The 21,685-nt window shown below is 67.3% G+C and overlaps 1 protein-coding gene across 7 annotated transcripts in view; it reads left to right on the forward strand.

Annotated features, from left to right (window-relative positions):
• Positions 1 to 279: 279 nt before the first annotated feature.
• CARS1 (cysteinyl-tRNA synthetase 1) overlaps positions 280 to 21,685 on the forward strand; it is a 36,853-nt gene continuing 15,447 nt past the window's right edge. For 3 of the 7 annotated variants that reach the window (XR_016215657.1, XM_089306866.1, XM_070057311.2), the window contains exons 1-9: positions 280 to 354; positions 9,189 to 9,280; positions 10,672 to 10,760; positions 11,678 to 11,774; positions 12,473 to 12,571; positions 13,076 to 13,225; positions 19,801 to 19,941; positions 20,388 to 20,476; positions 21,043 to 21,164. Coding sequence is in view for 4 of the 7 variants with exons in the window: in XM_070057311.2 (XP_069913412.2) it covers positions 330 to 354; positions 9,189 to 9,280; positions 10,672 to 10,760; positions 11,678 to 11,774; positions 12,473 to 12,571; positions 13,076 to 13,225; positions 19,801 to 19,941; positions 20,388 to 20,476; positions 21,043 to 21,164 (904 nt within the window). In the remaining 3 variants the exon portion in view is untranslated. Of the gene's footprint in view, positions 355 to 4,294; positions 4,544 to 9,188; positions 9,281 to 10,671; positions 10,761 to 11,677; positions 11,775 to 12,472; positions 12,572 to 13,075; positions 13,226 to 19,800; positions 19,942 to 20,387; positions 20,477 to 21,042; positions 21,165 to 21,685 lie in introns of all 7 variants that reach the window. The other 4 variants (XR_011382309.2, XM_070057370.2, XM_070057418.2 and 1 more) reach the window with 3 other exon arrangements.

Here is a 21,685-nt window from a genome sequence, read left to right on the forward strand (position 1 = left end):
GCGTTCTGCCCAAAGGTCCCCCCAACCTGGGCCGCCGCCCCTGACGCGGTGCGTCCTCCGTGCCGGTGTCACCGTGCCCGGGCTCTTCCGGGGCCTGGCCTCCGCGTCCCGACCCGTAGTGCGGGGTCCCGGGGCACCCGGGAGGCGATGAGGAGTAAAAACTACAACTCCCGGCGTCCCCTGCGCCGGCGGCGTCCGATTCCCGCGACGGTTGCCTAGCGACTGGGCGTGTCCCGGAAGGCGGGCTCGGCGTGGGGCGGGACTTCCGGGGCGGTGGTTGCATCAGCTTCTGGGAAGTGTCCGGCGGGCTGCGCGTCGGGTCTCTGGCGATGGCAGGTTCCTCCGGGGAGCAGGGTGAGTGGCGGAGCCGAGCCGGGCTGGGGGCCGGGGACGTCGACGCCCCGGCTGCGGGGCTGGCTTGCGGCGTGAGGCCGAGCTGTGAGGGGCTCCCGCCGGCGCCGCGAGGACCCGCCGCCTCCCCTGGACGTTCCCGCACGAGGCGGCTGGAGCCGCGCCGGGCAGACTCGAGGGCCAGAGGGGAGCGTGTGTTCCCGCGCGGCGGACTCCGGGGAGCAGCCGCAGCAGGCCCGCCCCCGGCCCCGGCGCCCAGGTGACAGCGGCGGCCCCGGCCCGGCCCGTGCGCGCGGATTCCAGCGCCGTGGCCGCCTGCGGCCGGGGGCCCCCGCCCGGGATGCCTGCGTTTCCGGCTCCGCTGGATGTAACGCCGAAGGGGCTTGTTCTGTTCGAGACTGCTGGGCGCTCAGTCTGGTGGGCATGGCCTCGCTCTCGGAGCGCTGCCGTGCGCCGGGGTGAGCAGGGTCTGAGTCCGAAGCCCCCGGGGCCGCGGCTCCAGCCAGTGCTCCTGTTGCGCCGCGCCGCGCCCGCCTCCCCTTCCTTTGCTCGCACACACGCGCGTGCACACACGTACACGCGTGCACACGCGTGTGAGCTCGCTCTCCCTGATCGTCCCGGTGCGGGACCAGAGGCCGCTCTCTGAGGAGCAGGATGGGTGCCCCGAGGCTTCTCTCTGGCCTCCAGTTTCTGGCTTTGTCGTCCCCAAGGTTGAGTTCAGGAAACCCCTGCGCTCCCAGATCTCCGGCCGCGTCTTCCATGTCCTGACTCGGAGCGCGTGTGTCTGCCCCGGGGTCTCCCGGGGTCCACCTCTCCAGTGGGGAGCCCCTGGGACCCTGCAGGCTGGGGCGCGGCGGCGGCTGGCTCACGTTTCCACGCGGTTCAGTGGAGCGAGTCTGCCAGGCCCTGCTTTGGGGCCCCGAGTGGCCCTTTGCAGTGGGCGCTGCTGTGTCTCCCAGCCGGGGAGTTGGGCTGCAGCGGGGCCCCTGCCCCCGGCGTGGGTGCCCTGGGTGGTTCCGTTCGGAATGACCCAGACAGCGCCAGTTCCCAAGCAGGAGGACAAAGCTGCTGTTGCCTGGGCTCCCGCCAGCGAGATGGGGCCCATGTGTGCGGAGCACGGGTGCCCCCTGCGCACGGCCGCTCGTCCCCTGGGTCGAAGGAAAGCGGGTGCTGCTAACCAGTCGGTGGTGGTGCTCGGGGGACTGCGGTGCCCGGCCTGTGCCAGGAGGCTCCGGCCTCCGGGGAGTGGGCAGCGTGGCCTCCCAGGGGCTGAGAGCAGGGCCCCAGGGCTGTCCCCACCAGCTCCGTGGGTGAGCGCTGCAGGCCCCTTCCTGAGGGCCGTGCGGGGTGAGTGGGAGCCGGCACAGGGCGCGTGGGGCCCGAGGAGCAGAGGGGCGTGTGCGGGACGGGGCTGTGCGCCGGGCACCTCAGCAGGGACGCTAGTGGGACCTCCGCCTGAGCGGGCTCAGTGGACAGAGCCCAGGGGAGGGGTGCAGCCCCCCACGCGGGGGCCCACAGGTCTGCTAGAAGGGCTGTGCTTCAGCAGGCGCTCGCACGGGGCTTGAAGACTCTGGCAGGGGTCGGGGGGCCTGTGAGTGGCGGGGCGGCCGGTGCAGGGCGGGCGTTCGGCTGCCCGCGTCCGTCTGGCGTGCCTGGGATTCAGTCCTGCCTTGCCGGCAACACAGCGCCCTGCTAATGCAACCCGGGAGGCAGTGGATGATGGCCCAAGTGCCTGTGTCCTGCCACGCCCCTGGGAGACCCGGGAGTCCAGACTGGCTCTGGCTGGCCCGGCCTGGCTGCTGCAGGCATGTAGGGGGTGAGCCAGAGCATGGGGGATCTCTCCCGGTGTCAGTCTGCCTTCAGATACGGACGCCTTTTTAAAAATAAATGAGCAGATGCGGGTGCAGAGGCCTGGGAAGGTGGTCCTGCTGAGGCGCGTGTGTGGCCGCAGTAAGCGCTGTGGGAGCGCTGTCCAGCCTTGGGACAGTCGCCCGTCAGGGACTGCACGGGCCCTTCCCCCACCGGCAGAGCAGGGGGACAGAGTGGGGGCTCCACGGTGAGCGGGGTCTCACACCCTGGGGGTCGGGCGAGGGTCCCGGGAGGGGGTGTGCTCTGGGTGTGCTCCTGCCATCTCCCTCCCCCTGGGGGTCCGGCGAGGGTCCCAGGAGGGGGTGTGCGCTGTTTGTGCTGCTGCCACCTCCCCTCACCCTGGGGGTCGGACGAGGGTCCTGGGAGGGACTGCGTGCCCTGGGGGTGCTCCTGCTACCTGCCCTCCCCCTGGGGGTCGGGCCCAGCTCTGGCCTGAGCCTGTGACCACTTGAAAGCTGGCCGTTTGATGTGTTTCCTCCAGACACGTCAGTGCTGCTACCACAATTATCCAAATGACCGCCTCCGTCTCCCAGAAGCCTGCGGCCACCTGCGCTTCCCCAGCCGGTCTTGTCCCCTTTGGAAGGGCTTGGCCACTCCAGACGGCGCCCCAGGCACCTGTGTGAGCAGGGAGCCCCTGGAGTGACCCAGCAGTGCCGGCTGTGAGCCAGGCGGTTTACGAGCGGGAGTCCTACACAGGGATGCGGGCCACGGCGTGCTGGGCCCGCCCCCAGCGACACAGCTCCTTCCTCTCCCTCCTGGCACTTTGAAGCCGGCGTGGTCATTAGAACTTTTTATGTGTTCCCCGCACGATAAAAATAGCACCAGCTTCCCAGAGACTCGGGAAATGCGGCACCTGCTTCCCCGCCCATCAGGTCCCCGGGTCCCTTCCAGTGCGGGAGCCCCTGCGTGTCCTGGCTGTTGGGGTTCAGGACGCTGTGTCTCCCGAGCGTCTCTCCACCTCGTCAGCCTCGACCGGTCGGGGGAGGCAGCCTCTGGTTGATGGCCTGAGCCACGAGGTAGTGTGGCCCCAGCTGTGAGGGCGCCGTGCAGGCGGAGGCCAGGCCGAGATCCGCGCCTGCGCGTGGGTGCCTGGGGGTTGGCTCTGCAGGAATCCCGGCAGTGCTGGAACAGCCCCGCTGGGTCTCAAGGGTGACCTCACCTGCTCAGGGACGTCGGGGGCCCGGGAAAGCTTCAGCAGACACCGGCCTCGCCTCCGAGGCCACCTGCCAGGTGTTGGGAGAAGCCGGGGGCGCTAGGTCCCTTTGAAGCCAGACAGTCTGACCCTGGGGGTCACAGGGTGTGAGGGGTTGAGTCAGGCTCAGGGTGGGTGCGCCGAAGCCCTGCGGCCCCCGGGCTGTGTGGAGGAGTGGAGCCAGGTGTCTCAGCCCCCGGCCGCCGCTCAGCCTTCCCCAGCACAGCACCCACCCTGAGAGTTCGGGACGTTTCTCCCCACTCGGGGGCTCTGCAGCCGCACAGGCAAAGATCGGGTACCAGGACCGGCCTGGGGCTGGGTGCGGGCAGCGTGGAAGGCAGGGGAGGAGCTGGCCGAGGGCGCCAGGAGGGCCCATCCCTGCCGACACGGCTGTGTTCGGGGCGTTCCCGAATTGGTGAGGAGAGGTCTGGGTGGGATGGATGGCAGTGACCGTGGGGGAGAGGGACAGTGCGGGGCGCTGGACTGTGTCTTCCCCCTGCAGGGCGGGGGAGGCCCACATTCACAGCTTGCCCCTCGTGGTGGACGCGCCGGGGAAGGGGTCTGGTACCGGAGCTTTTCGGCCAGGCTGGGATGCGTCCCTGAGCCTCCGGAGGCAGTGGGAGAGTCTGGCCATCTCTGGGGCGTGGACAGCCTCGGCCTGTGCCGACCCCTCACCTCCCAGCGCCACTGCAGAAAAGGGGTTGGCCTTGGTCTTGGTTTTGAGGTTTTCAAGGTTGAGGCGCCGTTCACGCAGCATGCAGTCAACCACGCTAACGTGCGCGGCTCAGGGGCTCGGCGCTCTCGCCGCCTCTGCGCGGCTCCACCACGTGCCACCCCGCCCGCGCTCTCCCGCCTGACGCCCTGTCCCCTCTGTCTTTGCAGCTCTCGCCTACAGGTGCCTCCTGAGCATTAGGGACGAGGCAGCCCGGGCGCGGGCCCTGAACGAGCACCTCAGCACGCGTAGCTATGTCCAGGGGCACTCGCTGTCCCAGGCAGACGTGGACCTGTTCAGGCAGCTCTCGGCCCCGCCCGCCGACCCGGGGCTCTTCCACGTGGCTCGGTGGTTCAGGCACATAGAAGCGATCCTGGGTGACCCCCGGGACAAAGGCCAGCCCTGTGGGCTCCACGCAAGTGAGTAGCAGCGGCCTCCTGCCGTCCAGACCTCCCCCCCAGCGCGGGCCGAGGCCGGGGCGGCTTCGCCCTGTGGAGCTGCATCTTGGGAACTCCGTGTGCCCGTCGTCACGGGTGGCCGGGTGCGGGGGCTGTCGGCGGGCGCCGGGCCTGGCTCTGCCTGACGCAAGGCTGCGGGGCGTTTCTGCCCCAGACCGGGCGTGGTGCTGGTAATCGGGTCGGCGTGGAGCTCTGTAAGTGGGAAGCAGCAGCTCCCACACGGCCTGCTGTGGTGTCTCCGGAGCACTGTGGACAGCCCCGGCGCTCACAGCCTCCTGGGTGCCCCTCCCCCGGCAGCTGCAGGCTGTGGGCGCGCGCCCTCCGTGTGTGGGGCAGGCTGCCTGGCCTCTTCTGCCCCCACTCCCAGGCCAGAAGGCCTCCTGGGGCTCCCAGGACTTGCAAGTGTCTCCAGGCCTCCACTAGGTCCCCTTGGACTGGGGCAGGTGTGGCGTCGAGGCTCCTGGGGTTGGAGGCGTTTGGTTTCTGGGTGACCCTGCAGCAAGCACCCCTCCCCCAGCGGCATTCCCACCTGTGACAGCCCTGACTGAGGCACGGCCAGTGGGCCTGAGCCCCTCCCCGGGCGAGAACCGTGCGGCGTGAGGTAGAGGAGGGCTCCGTTGCAGAGCCCAGGACGGCCGCCCCAGCAGGGCCATGCAGCCACGGCCCGGGCTCCCACACACACTCAGGGGCAGGCAGGCAGGGCCCAGGACGGCCGCCCCAGCAGGGCCACGCAGCCACGGCCCGGGCTCCCACACACACTCAGGGGCAGGCAGGCAGGGCCCAGGACGGCCGCCCCAGCAGGGCCGCGCGGCCACGGCCCGGGCTCCCACACACACTCAGGGGCAGGCAGGCAGGGCCCAGGACGGCCGCCCCAGCAGGGCCATGCAGCCACGGCCCGGGCTCCCACACACTCAGGGGCAGGCAGGCAGGGCCCAGGATGGCCGCCCCAGCAGGGCCGCGCGGCCACGGCCCGGGCTCCCACACACACTCAGGGGCAGGCAGGCAGGGCCCAGGATGGCCGCCCCAGCAGGGCCACGCGGCCACGGCCCGGGCTCCTACACACAACTCAGGGGCGGGCAGGGCCCAGGACAGCCGCCCCAGCAGGGCCATGCAGCCATGGCCTGGGCTCCCACACACACTCAGGGGCAGGCAGGGCCCAGGACGGCCGCCCCAGCAGGGCCATGCGGCCACGGCCCAGGCTCCCACACACACTCAGGGGCAGGCAGGCAGGGCCCAGAACGGCTGCCCCAGCAGGGCCACGCAGCCACGGCCCGGGCTCCCACACACTCAGGGGCAGGCAGGCAGGGCCCAGGATGGCCGCCCCAGCAGGGCCGCGCGGCCACGGCCCGGGCTCCTACACACAACTCAGGGGCGGACAGGGCCCAGGACAGCTGCCCCAGCAGGGCCATGCGGCTCCCACACGCACTCAGGGGCAGGCAGGCAGGGCCCAGAACGGCCGCCCCAACAGGGCCATGCAGCTATGGCCTGGGCTCCCACACACACTCAGGGGCGGACAGGGCCCAGGACGGCCGCCCCAGCAGGGCCACGTGGCCATGGGCCGGGCTCCCACATGCACTCAGGGGCGGGCAGGGCCTAGGACGGCCACCCCAGCAGGGCCACGCGGCCACGGCCCGGGCTCCCACACGCACTCGGGCGGGCAGGCAGGGCCCAGGACAGCCGCCCCAGCAGGGCCACGCTGCCACGGCCCGGGCTCCTACACGCACTCAGGGGCAGGCAGAGTGGTAGACCACGGGTGGCACCAGCAGGGTCAGCCCAGCTCCTCCCTGAGTTCCCTGGTTCTCAGGCTGCCAACCAGGCCACTGGAGCCCACGTGTAGCCAGGAGTGACGAGCATTAGGTGGGCGGCCCTCCAGCCAGGCGCACGGCGGACTGGGGCTCTAGGCAGAGTGGACTGGTGCTCAGGACTGCCACTCAACCTCTGGTGGCCGTGGGTGGGTCCCAGGCCCTCGGAGTCCCCTGTCCTCACTGTGTGGGTCTGGGCTGCCTCTCGAGTCTCATCCGGGTTCCAGCCCCCACGCTGCCTGCAGTGCCCACCTTCACCGCCTGTGAATGGGGAGTAGCGCCTGCCCCTGCCGCCATCCCACCCTGGCTACACCTGTCTCCCACCCTGCCCCAAGGCCCCAGGGACCCTCAGACAGCGAAGTTGGGACGTCGCACGTGGCTCTGCTTCACCCTTGGCCCAGCCCTGTGCAGCCGGGCCCCTTCTGAGCGCCTGGGCTCTGCCTGGCCTGCGATCGGTTCCTCTTTCCACCCCCGCGCCTCCCCGCCTGCCCCTCCGGCCCCCCAGGAAGGGGGCCGAGGCCTCGCCTGCAGGGATGTGCAGGCAGCTCCTTGCGGGCCTGGCCGGGCCAGGTGAGCGCCCCTGGGTCCACACCTCCTGTGTCTGTCTCCACCCTTTTCTCTTCTGTCTCCCCATCCCTGTCGTGAAGGGGTGTCCCCGGCAGGGCACAGCCTGTCGGGTGTCCCCGTGCCCAGGCAGGGAGGGGTGCGGAGCCCCTGCTGAGTGAGAGGAGATGGCGGAGGGTGGGAGACACTCGCTGAAGTGAGCTGGGAACCCGAGGGAGGGGAGGAGCCGAGCGATAGCTCCAGTTGTCCCCTCGGTGCCGTCTGAGTTTGAGGGCCCTGGACTTCCCCGAAACTTAGGGTGCTGCAGGCATCCTGGGGGGCCTGAGGCCCCGAGCCCTGGGCCGTCAGCCCGCCAGGGCAGCAGCCACAGCTTCGTGTCGGGTGTTCTGGGATTCTGCCGAGGACTGGATGGATCACGGGCAGAAGGAGCATCGCCCTCCTGGAGACTTCCTAGTCCTGGAGGCAGAGCGAGCGAGCGAGCGAGCGGGCGTCCCCGCTGGGGCACGCCCACGTGACTGCCCTGGCCAGGGCCGGGCCAAAGCCAGCAGCCTGGAACTTCGTCTGGGTCTCCCACCCAGAGCGGCAGGGGTCCAAGTACTTGGGCCGGGTCAGAGTGGAGCGGCCGGGACCCGAGGTGGCGTTCGTCTGGGATGCTGGGGCCGGGCTCGTGCTTTGCCGCGGAGTTGGGGTTTTCCCTGCATCAGGGTCTATGGCCGCGTGGGAGCGTCCGGGGGAAGGTGCTGCTTCGGCCCCGGCTGGCCCACGTGTGTGGCTTCCCCTCCCCCTCCCCGCCCTCCTAACTTTCTTACCTCCTAACCATTGGTTACCATCACCCTCCGTCTGGGCCCCCGGGAACGGCCAGCACCCAGGGCTGGCTCCACGCGGCTCTCCGGGTGTGCTTGGTAGGAATGAAATAAATGCTGGCCACTGTGTTTGAGTGAGGCTTCAGTGGCTCCCAGTCAGGATGTCCCCTGAGGACGGAGCCTCCCCTACACAGGTGGAGGCAGAGGGACAGGAAGCGAGGTGTCTGGCCGTGAAGACGGGCAGACAGGGCCGCGGGCAGGGCGTTCCATGTGGCTCGGCAGGCGCTGTGCTGGGGTCGAGGCACATCGGGTGTGTACTGTGGTGGCTGCAGCGAGGGCCTTGCACACAGGTGTGCCCTTGGTGTGGACCCAGGGAGCCACGCTTCCCTGTCTCCCACACGGGCGCAGGAGCTGCCTCACCGTGGAGTCGCGCCCTGTCCATCCTGTCTGTCCTGTGAGGACAGCTCAGCTGGAAGCCTGCCTGCTTCAGCGGGATAGAGTCTGGGCATGGCTGGGCAGCCTGGCCCCGGCCACCTGCTGGGGGCACACAGTGCCCCGTGGTGGCCTGGGCAGGGGCTGCCCCAGCCAGGGAGGACCCAAGTGGGACGTGGGGGCCCTCAGGGCTGTTTCTGAAGGCGGGAAGAAGCGATGTGGCTAAGACCGGGGGCTGCAGCGTATGGGTCAGTGTCGGCCGGGCTGAGGGGACCCACTCCAGGAGCCAGCCCCCTGCACTCCACAGAGGACAGAGGTGTGGAGGGCTGGGTGGCCACGGCTGGGGGAGGGGAGGAGGGTGCCCCAGGTCGCCATGCACGGACTGTCGGGGTCAGTGAGCCTGACCCACAGGCCAGGGGCAGCACGGCGGTGGGAGGATGTGGGGGGACAGTGGAGCGTGCTCTGGACGAGCAGGGCCGTCTTCCTGCCCCAGCTGGGCTGGTGTGGGTGGCTGGCGGGAGCCGCTCTGCTCGGCCTGCCTTGGCGCTGATTTCGTTAAAACAGAAGTTCCCGAGTGGCTGTCGGGTCCCCGGGTGCTGACTGCAGCCTCCTGCTGATGCGGTCCCTGGGAGGCAGCGCGGTGGTGGGGTCCCTGGGAGGCAGCGCGGTGGTGGGGTCCCTGGGAGGCAGCGCGGTGGTGGGGTCCCTGGGAGGCAGCGCGGTGGTGGGGTCCCTGGGAGGCAGCGCGGTGGTGGGGTCCCTGGGAGGCAGCGCGGTGGTGGGGTCCCTGGGAGGCAGCACGGTGGTGGGGTCCCTGGAAGGCAGCACGGTGGTGGGGTTTTGACGCCTGAGTAGGAGGCCGGTTGAGCTCGCAGCTCCTGCTCCAGCCCTTTGTCTGCCTCTCAGATAAGTTCTTTGTTCATGAGAAAATGAGCAGTCGCCTTGCTGAGGGGGCTCGCGATGGGGTGCAGCTCACGTGACCTCACAGACTCCCTGTGCCCCCAGGTAAGGGCCGCCGGGTGCAGCCTCCGTGGTCTCCTCCTGCCGGGACAGCGCCGTGCCAGCTGCGCCTGTACAACAGCCTCACCCGCAGCAAGGTAGGCCGGCGAGCGGGCCGCGGGCGCGTGCGCGCCACCCCCGGCTCCCTCAGTCGTGCGGCCCTCTGGCACCCGGGGCCCCGGGGAATGGGTTGGCCTGAGCAGCATCTCGGCTCTGCCCGAGCGGAAAGGCTGGGGGCAGGCACGCACGGGCCCGGGCAGTGTGGCTGACGCAGCCCACACGGCTGGGTCCTGGCTGAGCGGGCTGTGGCCGGGGCTCCAGGGCGCCAGGGCTCCAGAGCTTTGAGAAAGCGCTGCGGGCTGCTGGGACCTGGGATCTGCGCACAGGAGGCGTGCAGGGAGGAGAGCTCCCGCCCCTGGCCTTGTCCCTGGGAGGGGCTGTGGGCAGCGACACTGTTGGGACTTTTCAAGTTTGCCTTTCAGTTCCTTTTCATTGCATTTGAAAGAGACGGGGCTTGCCGGCGCCGCGGCTCACTAGGCTAATCCTCCGCCTAGCGGCGCCGGCACACCGGGTTGTAGTCCCGGTCAGGGCACCGGATTCTGTCCCGGTTGCCCCTCTTCCAGGCCAGCTCTCTGCTGTGGCCAGGGAGTGCAGTGGAGGATGGCCCAAGTGCTTGGGCACTGCACCCCACGGGAGACCAGGAGAAGCACCTGGCTCCTGGCTCCTGCCATCGGATCAGCGCGGTGCGGCGGCCATTGGAGGGTGAACCAACGGCAAAGGAAGACCTTTCTCTCTGTCTCTCTCTCTCACTGTCCACTCTGCCTGTCAAAAAAAAAAAAAAAAATTTAAAAAAAAAAAAAGAAAAAAGATAGACGGGGCTGGCGCTGTGGCGCAGGGGGTTAAAGCCCCAGCCTGCAGAGCCAGCATCCCGTGTGGGTGCCGGTTCGAGTCCCGGCTGCTCCGCTTCTGGTCTGGCTCCCTGCTGATGCACTGGGAAAGCAGCAGCAGGTGGCCCAGGTCCTTGGGCCCTGCACCCACGTGGAGACCTGGATGGAGCTCCTGGCTCCTGGCTTCGGATCGGCTCTGCTCTGGGCGTTGTGGCCATTTGGGGAGTGAACCAGTGGATGGAAGACCTCTTTCTATAACTTTGCCTCTCAAATAAATAAAATAAATCTTTTAAAAGAGAGCGAGTGACGGGCAGTGAGTCTTCCATCCGCTGGGTCACTCGAGCGCCTGCGACAGCCAGGGCTGGGCCAGGGAGCCTGGAGCTCCATCCTGGTCTCCCAGTGTGGCCGGCTGGGACCCAGGCACTGGAGCCGGGGTTTGCGTCACCAGGAAGTGCAGAGCGGCCTGGGGTGTGGGAGTGGAGGCCCGCGTGGTGACGCGCTCGAGGCCTGTGGCTCCTGCCGACCCCCGTGCCTCTGGGGGCCGCTGGGGGCCCCGGGCAGTGCCGCTCTCCCCTGCCGTGACCCCCCTTCACCCCGCACAGGAAGTGTTTGTGCCTCAAGATGGGAGGAAGGTGTCCTGGTACTGCTGCGGGCCGACCGTGTACGACGCCTCGCACATGGGGCACGCCAGGTAGGCCCGCGGGGTCGCGGCTGCTGCAGCACGGGCAGAGGCCGGCGGGGCCACGTGGCTCTGCCCCGGGGACTTGAGGGTTGCGGGGAAGTTGGGAGACCCGGGAGTTTTCTTCTGTGTTTAAGATGAAAAAGTTTTAATTCCACAAATGGAATGGTAACCAAAAAGAGAAACGCTGAGGTCCTGGGTTGCAGCCAGACGCCCCCCCCCAGGCCGGGGGAGGGCAGCGGGGTGCCGGGTGCTGCGTCCCGGCCACGAGCCCCACAGCGGGTGGCCGTGGCGTGGGGGGAGGGCCGCAGCGCACACTGCCCGTGGCTGCACCCGGGGCTCGGAGGGGCTCGGGTTTGGATTGGGGATCAGGCCCGCAGCAGGGAAGCACTTGGCACTGGGACCATGGACGTGTGATGAATGTGCTTCCCACACGCCACACGTGTGTAGCTGCCGGTGACTTCCCACGTGTGAGGCAGTGTCTTTCTTTAAAGATTTTATTTATGTATTTGAGAGGTAGAGTTTCAGACAGTGTGAGGAAGAGACAGAGAGAAAGGTCTTCCTTCCTCTGGTTCACTCCCCAAATGGCCGCAACGGCTAGAGCTACACCAAGCAGGAGCCAGGAGCTTCTTCCAGGTCTCCCGCATGGGTGCAGGGCCCAAGCACTCGGGCCATCCTCCACTGCTTCCCAGGCCACAGCAGGGAGCTGGATGGGAAGAGGAGCAGCCGGACTAGAACCGGCGCCCACGTGGGATGCCAGCACACAGGCAGAGGGTGAACCTGCTGCGCATGGCGCCGGCCCCATGAGACAGTTTCACGGAGTCCAGTCGCTGGCCCTCACAGAGCTGGGATGTGGGGCACTGGGGGCTCCGGTGTTCGGGTCGCGTCCACGCATGCCCCTGGGAGACGCTATTTTCTCATTGTCCCAGGTCCTACATCTCTTTTGACATCTTGAGGAGAGTGTTGAGGGATTACTTCAAGTTTGACGTCTTCTACTGCATGAACATCACCGACATCGACGACAAGGTAAGGGGGTCTTCGAGGTCGGTGGGGGCGTGACGAGGTAAGGGGGTCTTCGAGGTCGGTGGGGGCGTGACGAGGTAAGGGGGTCTTCGAGGTCGGTGGGGGCGTGACGAGGTAAGGGGGTCTTCGAGGTCGGTGGGGGCGTGACGAGGTAAGGGGGTCTTCGAGGTCGGTGGGGGCGTGACGAGGTAAGGGGGTCTTCGAGGTCGGTGGGGGCGTGACGAGGTAAGGGGGTCTTCGAGGTCGGTGGGGGCGTGACGAGGTAAGGGGGTCTTCGAGGTCGGTGGGGGCGTGACGAGGTAAGGGGGTCTTCGAGGTCGGTGGGGGCGTGACGAGGTAAGGGGGTCTTCGAGGTCGGTGGGGGCGTGAAGGATCGGACTCGGAGGAAGGGTCTCGGCCTGGCGGGGTCTTGGTGGGGGTGGAACACCAACATCTGTGCAAAGCTGGCGTCAGGGCCGGGCAGGTGGGGTGTCGCGGCGCCCCAGCAGGGTGGCTCTGGGCGGGAGCTGGGCCTGGGGCTTAAGTGTCCGGAAGCTCACGGAAGACCTCGGCCCTGCTTGGTGGTGTCAGGGAGGGCGCTGTTCGTGGTGACGACACCTCGTGTGTGTGGGGACCCCCCTGCTATCCCGGGCATGAGGGTGGCTGGGGAGGGTGGAGCCCCGCCTCCCCGTCATCCTGGATGGTGCCCCCTCTCCCTGCAGATCATCAGGAGGGCCCGGCAGAACCACCTGTTCCAGCAGTACCGGGACAGGAGGCCGCCGGCGGCGCAGTTGCTGCACGACGTCCACGCCGCCCTGGAGGTGGGCCCCTGGCCGGCTGCTTGGGCTCCGTGCCCTTTGCCTGTCCCCGTCCCCCAGTGCTGTGTGTCGTGGCCTTTACCACGCGTCCAGTGCGCAGGCCACTTCCGTCGGTGCGCGGAAGTCTGCAGAGGTGTGGCCCCGGCCTGCGAGAGGGTGTCTCTAGAGTAGCGTGTTCTTGCTGACAAGCGTCCTGTGCCGCGCACCGTGGCCAGAGTGAGCCGCTGCACTGCCTTCAGCCCTCGCTGGGCCGTCCAGTGAGCTTGCAGCTCACAAGGCCTCCCCGGCAGGGCCGGCCCGGGACCCGCCCTGCACGGGAGGACCGAGGCTCGCAGAGGCTGACTGCCCTGCCAGTCACCTGGGGGGAGGGGCTTGAGTCCAAGCCACTGGCGCAGCTTCTCTAGGGCCGGGGCAGTGGGAAAACCCAGTGCGGCTCCCGCCGGGACAGCTGTGCGAGCTCGGGCCAGCTGCACGGTCGGTGCTAGCTTTGTCTCCTCGCGGTTGCAGCCGTTTTCTGTGAAGCTGAGCGAGACCGTGGATCCGGACAAGAGGCAGATGCTGGAGCGGACTCAGCAGGCGGTGAGGCGTGCCACAGAGCCGCTGGAGAGGGCGCTGGAGGCCCGGCTGGCCGAGGAGGAAGTCCAGAGCTGCGTGCAGGTGAGCGCCGCGTCGGCCGCGGGACGGGTCTGCACTCCAAACTGCCCCGAGCCCGCCACGGCCACGTGGCAGAGCTGGGTCCCACCGCAGTGAGACGTGGGGTCCCCGGGAGTCCTGCTCCTGCCCCCGGGGCCCCTCCCTCACTTCCAGCACACAGGCAGGCCGTGCCTTTGGGACGGGGGCGTGGCCTTCGGTGGGGGTCCCCCCAGGGCTGTGCAGTAGAGAGGGAGGCGCCAGAGACGGGAGCAGAAAGTGTGGCTGGAAAGGCCTCCCGCGCCCTCCCCCAGCTCCCGTCTGGTGCCGGGTGCCCCGCTGTTGAGGGAGGCTGCAGGGCCAGCAGGGGCAGGCAGGGCACCTCTGTCCTCCCCTGAGGCCCGCTTCCCCGTCTCCCTCCCCGGGCGTCCCCGGCAGACGCAGGTGGTGGGGCGTGACGGGAGTTGTGCGCACGGCCTGGAGGCCTGCCCCCCTCAGAGCACAGGTGCACAGGTGCCGTCCGCCCGCCTGCCTGCCTGCCTGGGGCCGTGCCGTGGGTCTGCTGTCCTGACCCCTGGGCTCTCTGTCTCCCGGCGTTCCACTGAGAGCCTTTCTTTTAAAACCGTGGTAAAACGCGTGTACAATTTGCCATCGTAGCTGTTTGTTTACGTGCAGGGTCTGGCAGCATTAAGCACGTTCATACTGCTGTGTGGCCGTCCCCATTGTGCGTTTCTAGAACCTTCTCCGGCACTGACGCTGCAGCATGGGAGGCCGGCGTCACAGCGGTGGCTTAACGGACTGCACCACAGCCCCAGCCCCGGCAATTCTGTTTTTAGCCTTCTGGCGAGCTGGTGTTGGTCCCACGGTGTCTGTACCACAAAGCCACCCCCACCCCTGCGTACCAGGGCTCCGTCTTTTCCACCCAGATGGGCGGAGCCGCTACCCTGTGGCTGTGGTTGTGTTCCCTTAATGCGAATGATGAGCTGTGAGCTGAGGAGTCACATTTGTAAGGGTTCTTCAGGCTGGGCACCTGGGATTCAGGGCACAGCCGAGTGACCGTGTCCGTGTGGCCTTTGTGTCTGGGATTCTCTGGAAGCACTCACAGGACTCGGCACAGTGACACAGCAGGGACACATGGAGGGGGAGCCTTCCAGATGCACACACAGGTGTCTGAAGCTCTCTTGCAGGAAGGACCCAGCCACCGGGGGGTGTCCTGCCTGGGGTCGCGTGGGCACAGCTGCCAGGGGGTGTCCTGCCCGGGGTCGCGCGGTCTCAGCCAGCAGGGGGGTGTCCTGCCCGGGGTCGTGTGGTCACAGCTGCCAGGGGGTGTCCTGCCTGGGGTCGCGTGGTCACAGCTGTCAGGGGGTGTCCTGCCCGGGGTCGCGTGGTCACAGCTGCCAGGGGGTGTCCTGCCTGGGGTCGCCAGGGGCACTTCAGCTCCCAGGAGAAGAGCTGGCACAGCGCCCAGGTGCCGGGGCCACCCTGCCGCAGGCCTTTCTCGGCCGGCAGCTTCAGGTGCGCGTCCCTGCAAGTGTCGCTCTTGCTCGAGCCGTCCGGGCGTCCCGACTGTGCGTGTACCCCCACATGGCAGCGCCAGGCTCTCCTGATGACCGTGAAGGGAGCGGGCGGCGGCGAGCCAGTGCTCTGGGTGTGCCCGTCTCCCCCTCTGGGGCCCAGCCGCGGCAGCCGCCCCTCCCGGCTGGTCTCCCGGCTGGTTTGCGCTGCCCGGTCCGCTTTCTCAGAATGAGGTGCTGGATTCCAGCGCAGAGCCGCCGTCTGCTTCTGTCCTGGGGAGTGCTCTGTGCCTTGAGTCTGCCCCACGCCGATGTAAATGCACTCCTGTGTTCTTCTAGAGGTTCGCAGACGCTGTCACGTGTTTGGTCGTCTGAAAGGCACACGGCCTTCCATCTCGGGGTTTATCGCCCGCGTGCCCTCGGCAGGCGGCGGCAGTCTACGTGAAGCCGCGGCCCGCCGCCCCGCCGGGGTGCGCGTTGGCGGGAAGCTGGGCTTGGACCCGGGACGCAGCATGGGCTGCAGGCCTCCTGGTGCTGTGCCAGACGCCACGCCTCAGGGCTGGGGTTCTGTGGCTCACGGTGAGGTCCGCAGGCCCCTCGAGGGTCGTGAGTGGCGTGAGCAGGGGTCTGCGCGGTGAGGGAGGCGGTGGCGCCTCTGCACCCACAGGCACATGGCTGCCCGACGCCCCCTGGTGTCCACCATGCAGCAGTCTGAACCTTGTCCCTTTGGGGCTTCATGGCTTATGGCGTCTTTATCACCCGGGTACACGTGACGGCGAGGAGCGGAGGTGATCAGCACCACTCTCGGCCCCTCCCTGTCCCTGAAGGCTGGGGTGGGGCTGTGGACTCTGACTCTCATCCCTAGGCTGGCCCTCTGGGCAACCAGCCCCATCCTGAGGTTGCCGGGAGCCCGAGAGCTGCTTCATTAGGACGAGGGATGCTCCTGTCGCCCAGGAGGGTGCTAGGGGTCTGGGGTCTGGGAGCCGGGAGCAGAGACGGCTGGGGTCCCCCGGGGCGGGCTGCCTGCAGGCGGCATGTCGCCTCTGCGTGGTTCGGGGCCCAAGAGCTCGTTTCTCTGGCGCCGGGCACCGCTCCACGCCCGTTGTCGGGTGTCCTCGCCATCCCCTCACCGGAGGGCGCCTTGGTCGCTTCCTTTCCTGGCAGCGGCGGGAAAGCTGCCGTCAGCGCCCCGGGCGGGGTTTTGCCTGGGTCTGGCTTCTCAGCTCTGAGTGGGTACCCAGCAGCGTGGTCGCCGGGTGGCGGGGCCAGACCGGGCGGTCTCGTGAGAAGCGGCCGAGCCGCCAGCGAGCGCTCCTATGCTCGGCGTGCAGCCGGCGTTGTGCGGTAGGCGTTTCGGCCGCTGTGACAGCGCCTGGTGGTGTCCGGCTGTCTGCGCCTGCGTCCCCTGACGGCACGTGATGTGGGCCTTCTTTTGGTGTGCTTGTTTGCCCAGTGTTCATCTTCGCCGGGAGCCAGGAGCTTCTCCCGGGTCTGCCGCGGGGCTGCAGGGGCCCAGGCACGTGGGCATCGTCCACTGCTTTCCTAGGAGCGTTCCCGGGAGCTGGACCAGAAGCGGAGCAGCAGGACTTGAACCTGTGCTCACGTGGGATGCCGGCGTCCGAGGCCGTGGCTCAGCACCGGCCCCGGTATCACGTTAACTTTGAATTCTGCCCGTTCACTGGTGTGCGACAGGCAAGCGCTCGGGGTACGTGAGCCTGTGCGCCACGCGGACTTGTTTGTCTGGAAGTCTGCTGGTCCGCCCTGGGGTTTCCGCGGAGACGGTGCGCATCCGTGGTTAAACACGGCGCTGCTCGGCTTCCTGCAGATGGGAGAGGAAGCGCGGGCTCGCCCTGGCCTGGTCCTGGCCCTCGCGGGCGCCACGTGTCACCGCCCTAATACCAGGCCGAGGAGGTCCCCGCGTGCCTGCTGTACTCAGAGCGTCTCCTGTGTAGGAGAGGCTGGGCTCTGCCGGGTGTCTTCCTGCCGCCATCTGCTCACGGGGCTGCCACGGACTCCGTGTGCGGATGCTCCCGTGTTGAACCAGCCTCATGGCCTGGGCGGTTCCCGCTGCGTCGCCAGGCTCACCGGGCTGGTCCTCGGCTGCGGGTTCCCGCTCGTGTTGACCTGTTGCTTTCTCGCTGGGGTCTCTGGTTTTGCTGTGAGGGTGATGCTGGCCTCAGGGGATGACTTAGGAGCTACTCGATTTTTATTTGCGGCTTATTTATTTTTAATTATTTCATTTTATTTGGAAGGCAGAGAGAAAGAGACAGAAATCTTCTGTCTGCTGGTTCACTCCCCAGATGCCCACAGCAGCCAGGGCTGGTCCAGGCCAAGGCCGGGAGCCCAGAGCTCCTTGCACGTGTCTCACGTGAGTGGCAGGGACCCACATACTCGAGCCATCACCCGCTGCCTCCCAGGCTGCCTCCCAGAGGGCCGGATTGGAAGTAGAGTAGTTGGGACTCAGGCCAGGCCCTGACGTGGGCTGTGAGACCCCAGCACCAGTGGCTGCCGGCGACGTCTCCTGACAGATACAGCGTGTTTGATCTATTGCTGTTGCTTTAAGTTTTTGCTATTTTCATTTCACTGGAAAGGCAGAGAGAGAGGAAGAGAGCGAGGGACCTTTCATGCCTCTCCCCAAGTGCCTGCAGTGGCCAGAGCCAGGCCAGCCCGAGGCCGGGAGCCGGGAGCTCCACCTGGGTTTACCTCTTGGGTGGCAGGAACCTGAGTTCGAGGGTCGTCATCAGGTGTGTCCAGGTGCGTTAGCAGGAAGCTGGGGCAGAGACGTGCAGTGGCTGGGCCTCGACCCAGGCGCCCGAGCCACGCCACGGGGCCTGCTGCCCCGAGCAGCATCGTGACTGCTGTGCAGGTGTCTGCTCGCTGTGTCTCCTAAGTTTTGGGAGATTGTCGCTCCCCCTCTTCGTGGAGGAACGACACTAAACCCTGCCTAGGTTTCCTATCCGAGTCACGGCACCGTTATGTCGCTCCCCCTCTTCATGGAGGAACGACACTAAGCCCTGCCTAGGCTTCATATCCGAGTCACGGCACCATTATGTCGCTCCCCGTCTTCGTGGAGAAACGACACAGGACCCTGCGCTGTTCTTTGGTCTGCTCGGCCCTCCCCGGGTTTGCTGCTGGTTCTTCCCGGGTTGGCTACTGTCCCTTCCACCTCCATGGAAGGGCGGTTCCCCCTGCCACATTCCCCACTTCCGCGGGGGAGCGGCACACCGCCGGCCGGCTCTCTCGGGGGCTGCACAGGTGTTCCCTCAGATGTTCCTCTTAGATGTTCCTCCTGCATGTTGTCTCTCTCCTCCTTTATAGTCCTCTTCCACCAATCCCAACTCTGCTACCCACACGCTGAGTACGCTGCTCTCCTCCAATCAGGAGCAGGTCCTACAGTTTATTGGTTGAACTGGAGGCAGCTGTGTAGAAGCTGTTTTCTCTTCTCCCAGCGCCATATTGTGGGAGAGCAGATGCATAGAATAAGTCTTAATTCCAGTAACTTAGTCTAGTCCGAGTTGCTCCCCACAGGAGATGTGTCAAGAAATTGTTCCGGGGCCAGTGTTGTGGCGTAGCGGGTGAAGCCGCTGCCTGCACTGCCAGCTTCCCAGGTGCGCGCCGGTTTGTGTCCCAGCTGATCCGCTTCCAATCCAGCATCCTGCTCCGTCTCTGTTGGGAGCCCAGCGAGGGGCGTTATCAGTTTTTTTTTTTTATTTATTTACTTATTATTTGAAAGGCAGAGTGATAGGGAGAGAGAAGGAGAGATCTTCCATCCTCTGGTTCACTCCCCAAGTGGCCACATCAGCTGGCCAAAGCAGAACCAGGAACCCCATCCAGGTGTCCACGTGGGTGCAGGGGCCCAGTTACTGGAGCCATCGTCTGCTGCTTTCCCAAGCACTTTAGGGGGGCCGGATCAGAAGCAGGGCACTGGGCACGGTCCTGGGGTCTCTTTACCCCGCCGGGCCCCCCAGCCTCCTGCCACGTCTCCTGGAGCTTGCCCTGCGCCTTCGAGCCACTTTTCCCCCCTTGGGGTATGTCGCAGGATTTTCCTGGTAGAGGAGCTGCTGCGAGTGGCCTTGGGTCTGTTGGGGGGATGCCGGCTCTCGCCTCTGGGTCAGGTTGGTCTGAGCGGCTGTGCCCCTGGGCCGTGCACCTCACATGCCTTCCTCCCGCCTCCCCCCTGGCCTGGAGCAGGGCGCGGGGGCTTCCCTATTGCAGAGTGGAGGCCGCGGCTGGCTGCAGGTGGGTTTGTGCTCAGCTTGGGCAGCACCCGGCAGAGGAGGCTGTGGCTCTGTTGTTCTGGGGTCAGGGTCGCTGATGAAGGATGGAGACTTGTCTGCTGTGGTCCCGCGGGCTGCCACACCCACGACAGACGGGTCTGCGTCTGCCAGGCTCTTCCTGCGTTGTGGGGTGGGGTCAGGGAGCGGGTGCAGGGGATGCAGCTCGCAGCCTCGGGTCCCCCTTGGTTTTAGAGCGTCTCCCTCCCTCCCTCCCTCCCTCTCCCTCCCTCTCCCTCCCTCTCCCTCCCTCTCCTTCCCTCTCTCTCTCAATTTGAAAGCCAGAATGATAGATCAAGATCTTCCACCCACTGGTTCACTCCCCAAATGGCTGCAATGGCAGGGCTGGGCCAGGCTGGAGCCAGGAGCCATGAGCTCCCCACCCTCAGAGTAGGAGTGTGTGTGCGTGGATGTTTGGGGGGGTCCCAGCCTGGGAGGTTTTATTGTGGGGCGTTTGTCGTGTTTCCGGCCACAGCCACCCTGTCCCCTGACTCACCTCGGACCTCTGGCCTTGGGCTGTGACCCTGACCCTGCTCCAGGTCACGCAGAGCCCCAGATGCCGCCGTGCATGGTGGGGGACTGGCGTCTGCCTTCCAGCGGGAGCTCCGTGGGGACGCCTGTCACACCCACAGCGCCGGCTGGAGGCGGCTGTAGCCATCCAGCCGGGAGCTGGCGACTCTGGCTGCACGTCTGTGGGCTCAGTGTGCCGGTGTGGGGCGCGGCGCCCACGCCCGTGTCTGGCTGCGCGTCTTAGGGCTCGGTGTGCCGGCGTGGGGCGCGGCGCCCATGCCCGGGTGTCTGCCTCTCTCTCTAGGTGCTGCTGGAGGAAGCCAAGGACCTGCTCTCCGAGTGGCTGGACGCCAGGTTTGGCAGTGAGGTCACTGACAACTCCATCTTCTCCACGCTGCCCAGGTTCTGGGAGGCGGAGTTCCACAAGGACATGGAGGCCCTGAACGTGAGTGCCTCGCCGTGGTCCCGGCCCCTGGTGACGTGGGGCCTGTGGTGGGCTACACCGCTTCCCTTGGCCGGCTCAGTGGAGTGGCTCAGTCCGCCCTGAGCCTGAGCCACGAGGCAGGAAGGCTTTTCCTGTGTTGTCTCCACGCCTGGCCCGTGTGGCTGCCCAGAAGCTCGGGGCCCAGGGCTCCCACAGGGCGCAGTCCTTACTGTTCCCAGGGGCCTCTGGTGGGGCAGAGGGGAGAGACGGCTGTGAGGCTGGGGCTGTTCCCTGAGGCGGGCATCAGGGGACCTGGCTCGGGGGCTCGGGTGCCTGCAGGGCTGAGACGCCCGAGGACCACGGGGCACGGGGGCTTCCTGCTGTCTGAGTCGGTGCTCCCTGCGGCGTGGTTCCGAGGTCGCAGGTTTCGGAGGGAAACCCCCAGGACATTGCCTCGCCACCCACAGGTTCTCCCCCCAGACGTCTTAACCCGGGTGAGCGAGTATGTGCCGGAGATCATCAGCTTCGTCCAGAAGATCGTGGACAACGGCTATGGGTGAGTGCTGGGCCTCCCGGGCCTCAGGCTCCCGGCTCGGCCGCTCGGCCCGCGCGTCTCTGCAGCTGGCGTTTCCAGCAGGGCTCACAGCCCAGCGTCTGTGGCTCTCAGCGCCTGTTTGCTGGACCCTGCTTGGGCACAGCACCCGGTGAGGCTTGGGGGCCTGGGGCCGCCTCCCTGCCACCCGGCCAGGGGATGAGGCAGGCAGGAGCTGCAGTGACCAGACCCCCCGTGCGTGCTGCCCAGAGCAGCTCAGGCCTGGGCCGATGGTGCGGCCTCCCCCTCGATGCAGATCTGCTGGGTGGCACAAGGCTGTGTGCCCAGTGTGCAGTGTGGGCAAGCCCAAGGCCAGAGGGGACCGGGCAGAAGTAAGCGGCAGGCTTGTAACGCTGTGCTGGGCCATGCAGGGGCAGAGGACAGACTCAGAGAGGCGGGGCGGTCAGGCTGGGTGGTACCTGCTGTCTGTGCTGCTGCCGCCGCCGCCGAGAGCAGGGCGCAGCCGAGGTCTGAGGGCTCCGCAGGCTGTCCCCGCGGTCCCACGAGTCCCCGTTCTTCGTGGTTTCCAGCTATGTTTCCAACGGCTCCGTCTACTTCGACACAGCGAAGTTTGCCTCCAGTGAGAAACACTCCTACGGGAAGCTGGTGCCCGAAGCCGTGGGTGACCAGGCGGCCCTTCAGGAAGGGGAAGGTAAGAAAAGCCGCGCGCGCGAACCACGCGTCCCCGGAGCCGCTGCTGGCCCGCGGGGCCTCGGGAGTGGCCGAGTGTGAGGCTCGCTGTTTGGTTTTGTGCTGTTTTCCTGTTGGTTTCCTTTCATCTACTTGAAAGGCAGAGTCAGAGACACGCGGAGCCTGTGTCCGCTGGTGCACTCCCCAGATGGCCTCAACGGCTGGGGCTGGGCCAGGCCAGAGCCAGGAGCCCAGCGCGCCGTCGGGTGTCCTGCGTGGGCGGCTGAGCCATCGTCTGCCACCTCTCAGGACGCATTACCAGGAAGCAGAGTCGGATTTACCGCACAGGAAAGGCAGAGCCGCAGGGAGAGACGGTGCAGACGGAGAGCTGTCTGCCGGTCTCCCCAGGCGTCTGCCACGGTCAGGACCGGGCCAGGCGGCAGGCATCTGGGCTCCCACATGGGTGGCAGGGTCCGGCTGAACCATCTGCTGCCGGCCCGCAGGGCCTGAAGTGCGGCAGCCAGAGCTGGAAGCAGAGCCGGC

Source organism: Oryctolagus cuniculus, chromosome 1 (genome assembly GCF_051225735.1).
Source record: "Oryctolagus cuniculus isolate XC-2025 breed Fujian yellow rabbit chromosome 1, ASM5122573v1, whole genome shotgun sequence".
Taxonomy (NCBI): Eukaryota; Metazoa; Chordata; class Mammalia; order Lagomorpha; family Leporidae; genus Oryctolagus; species Oryctolagus cuniculus.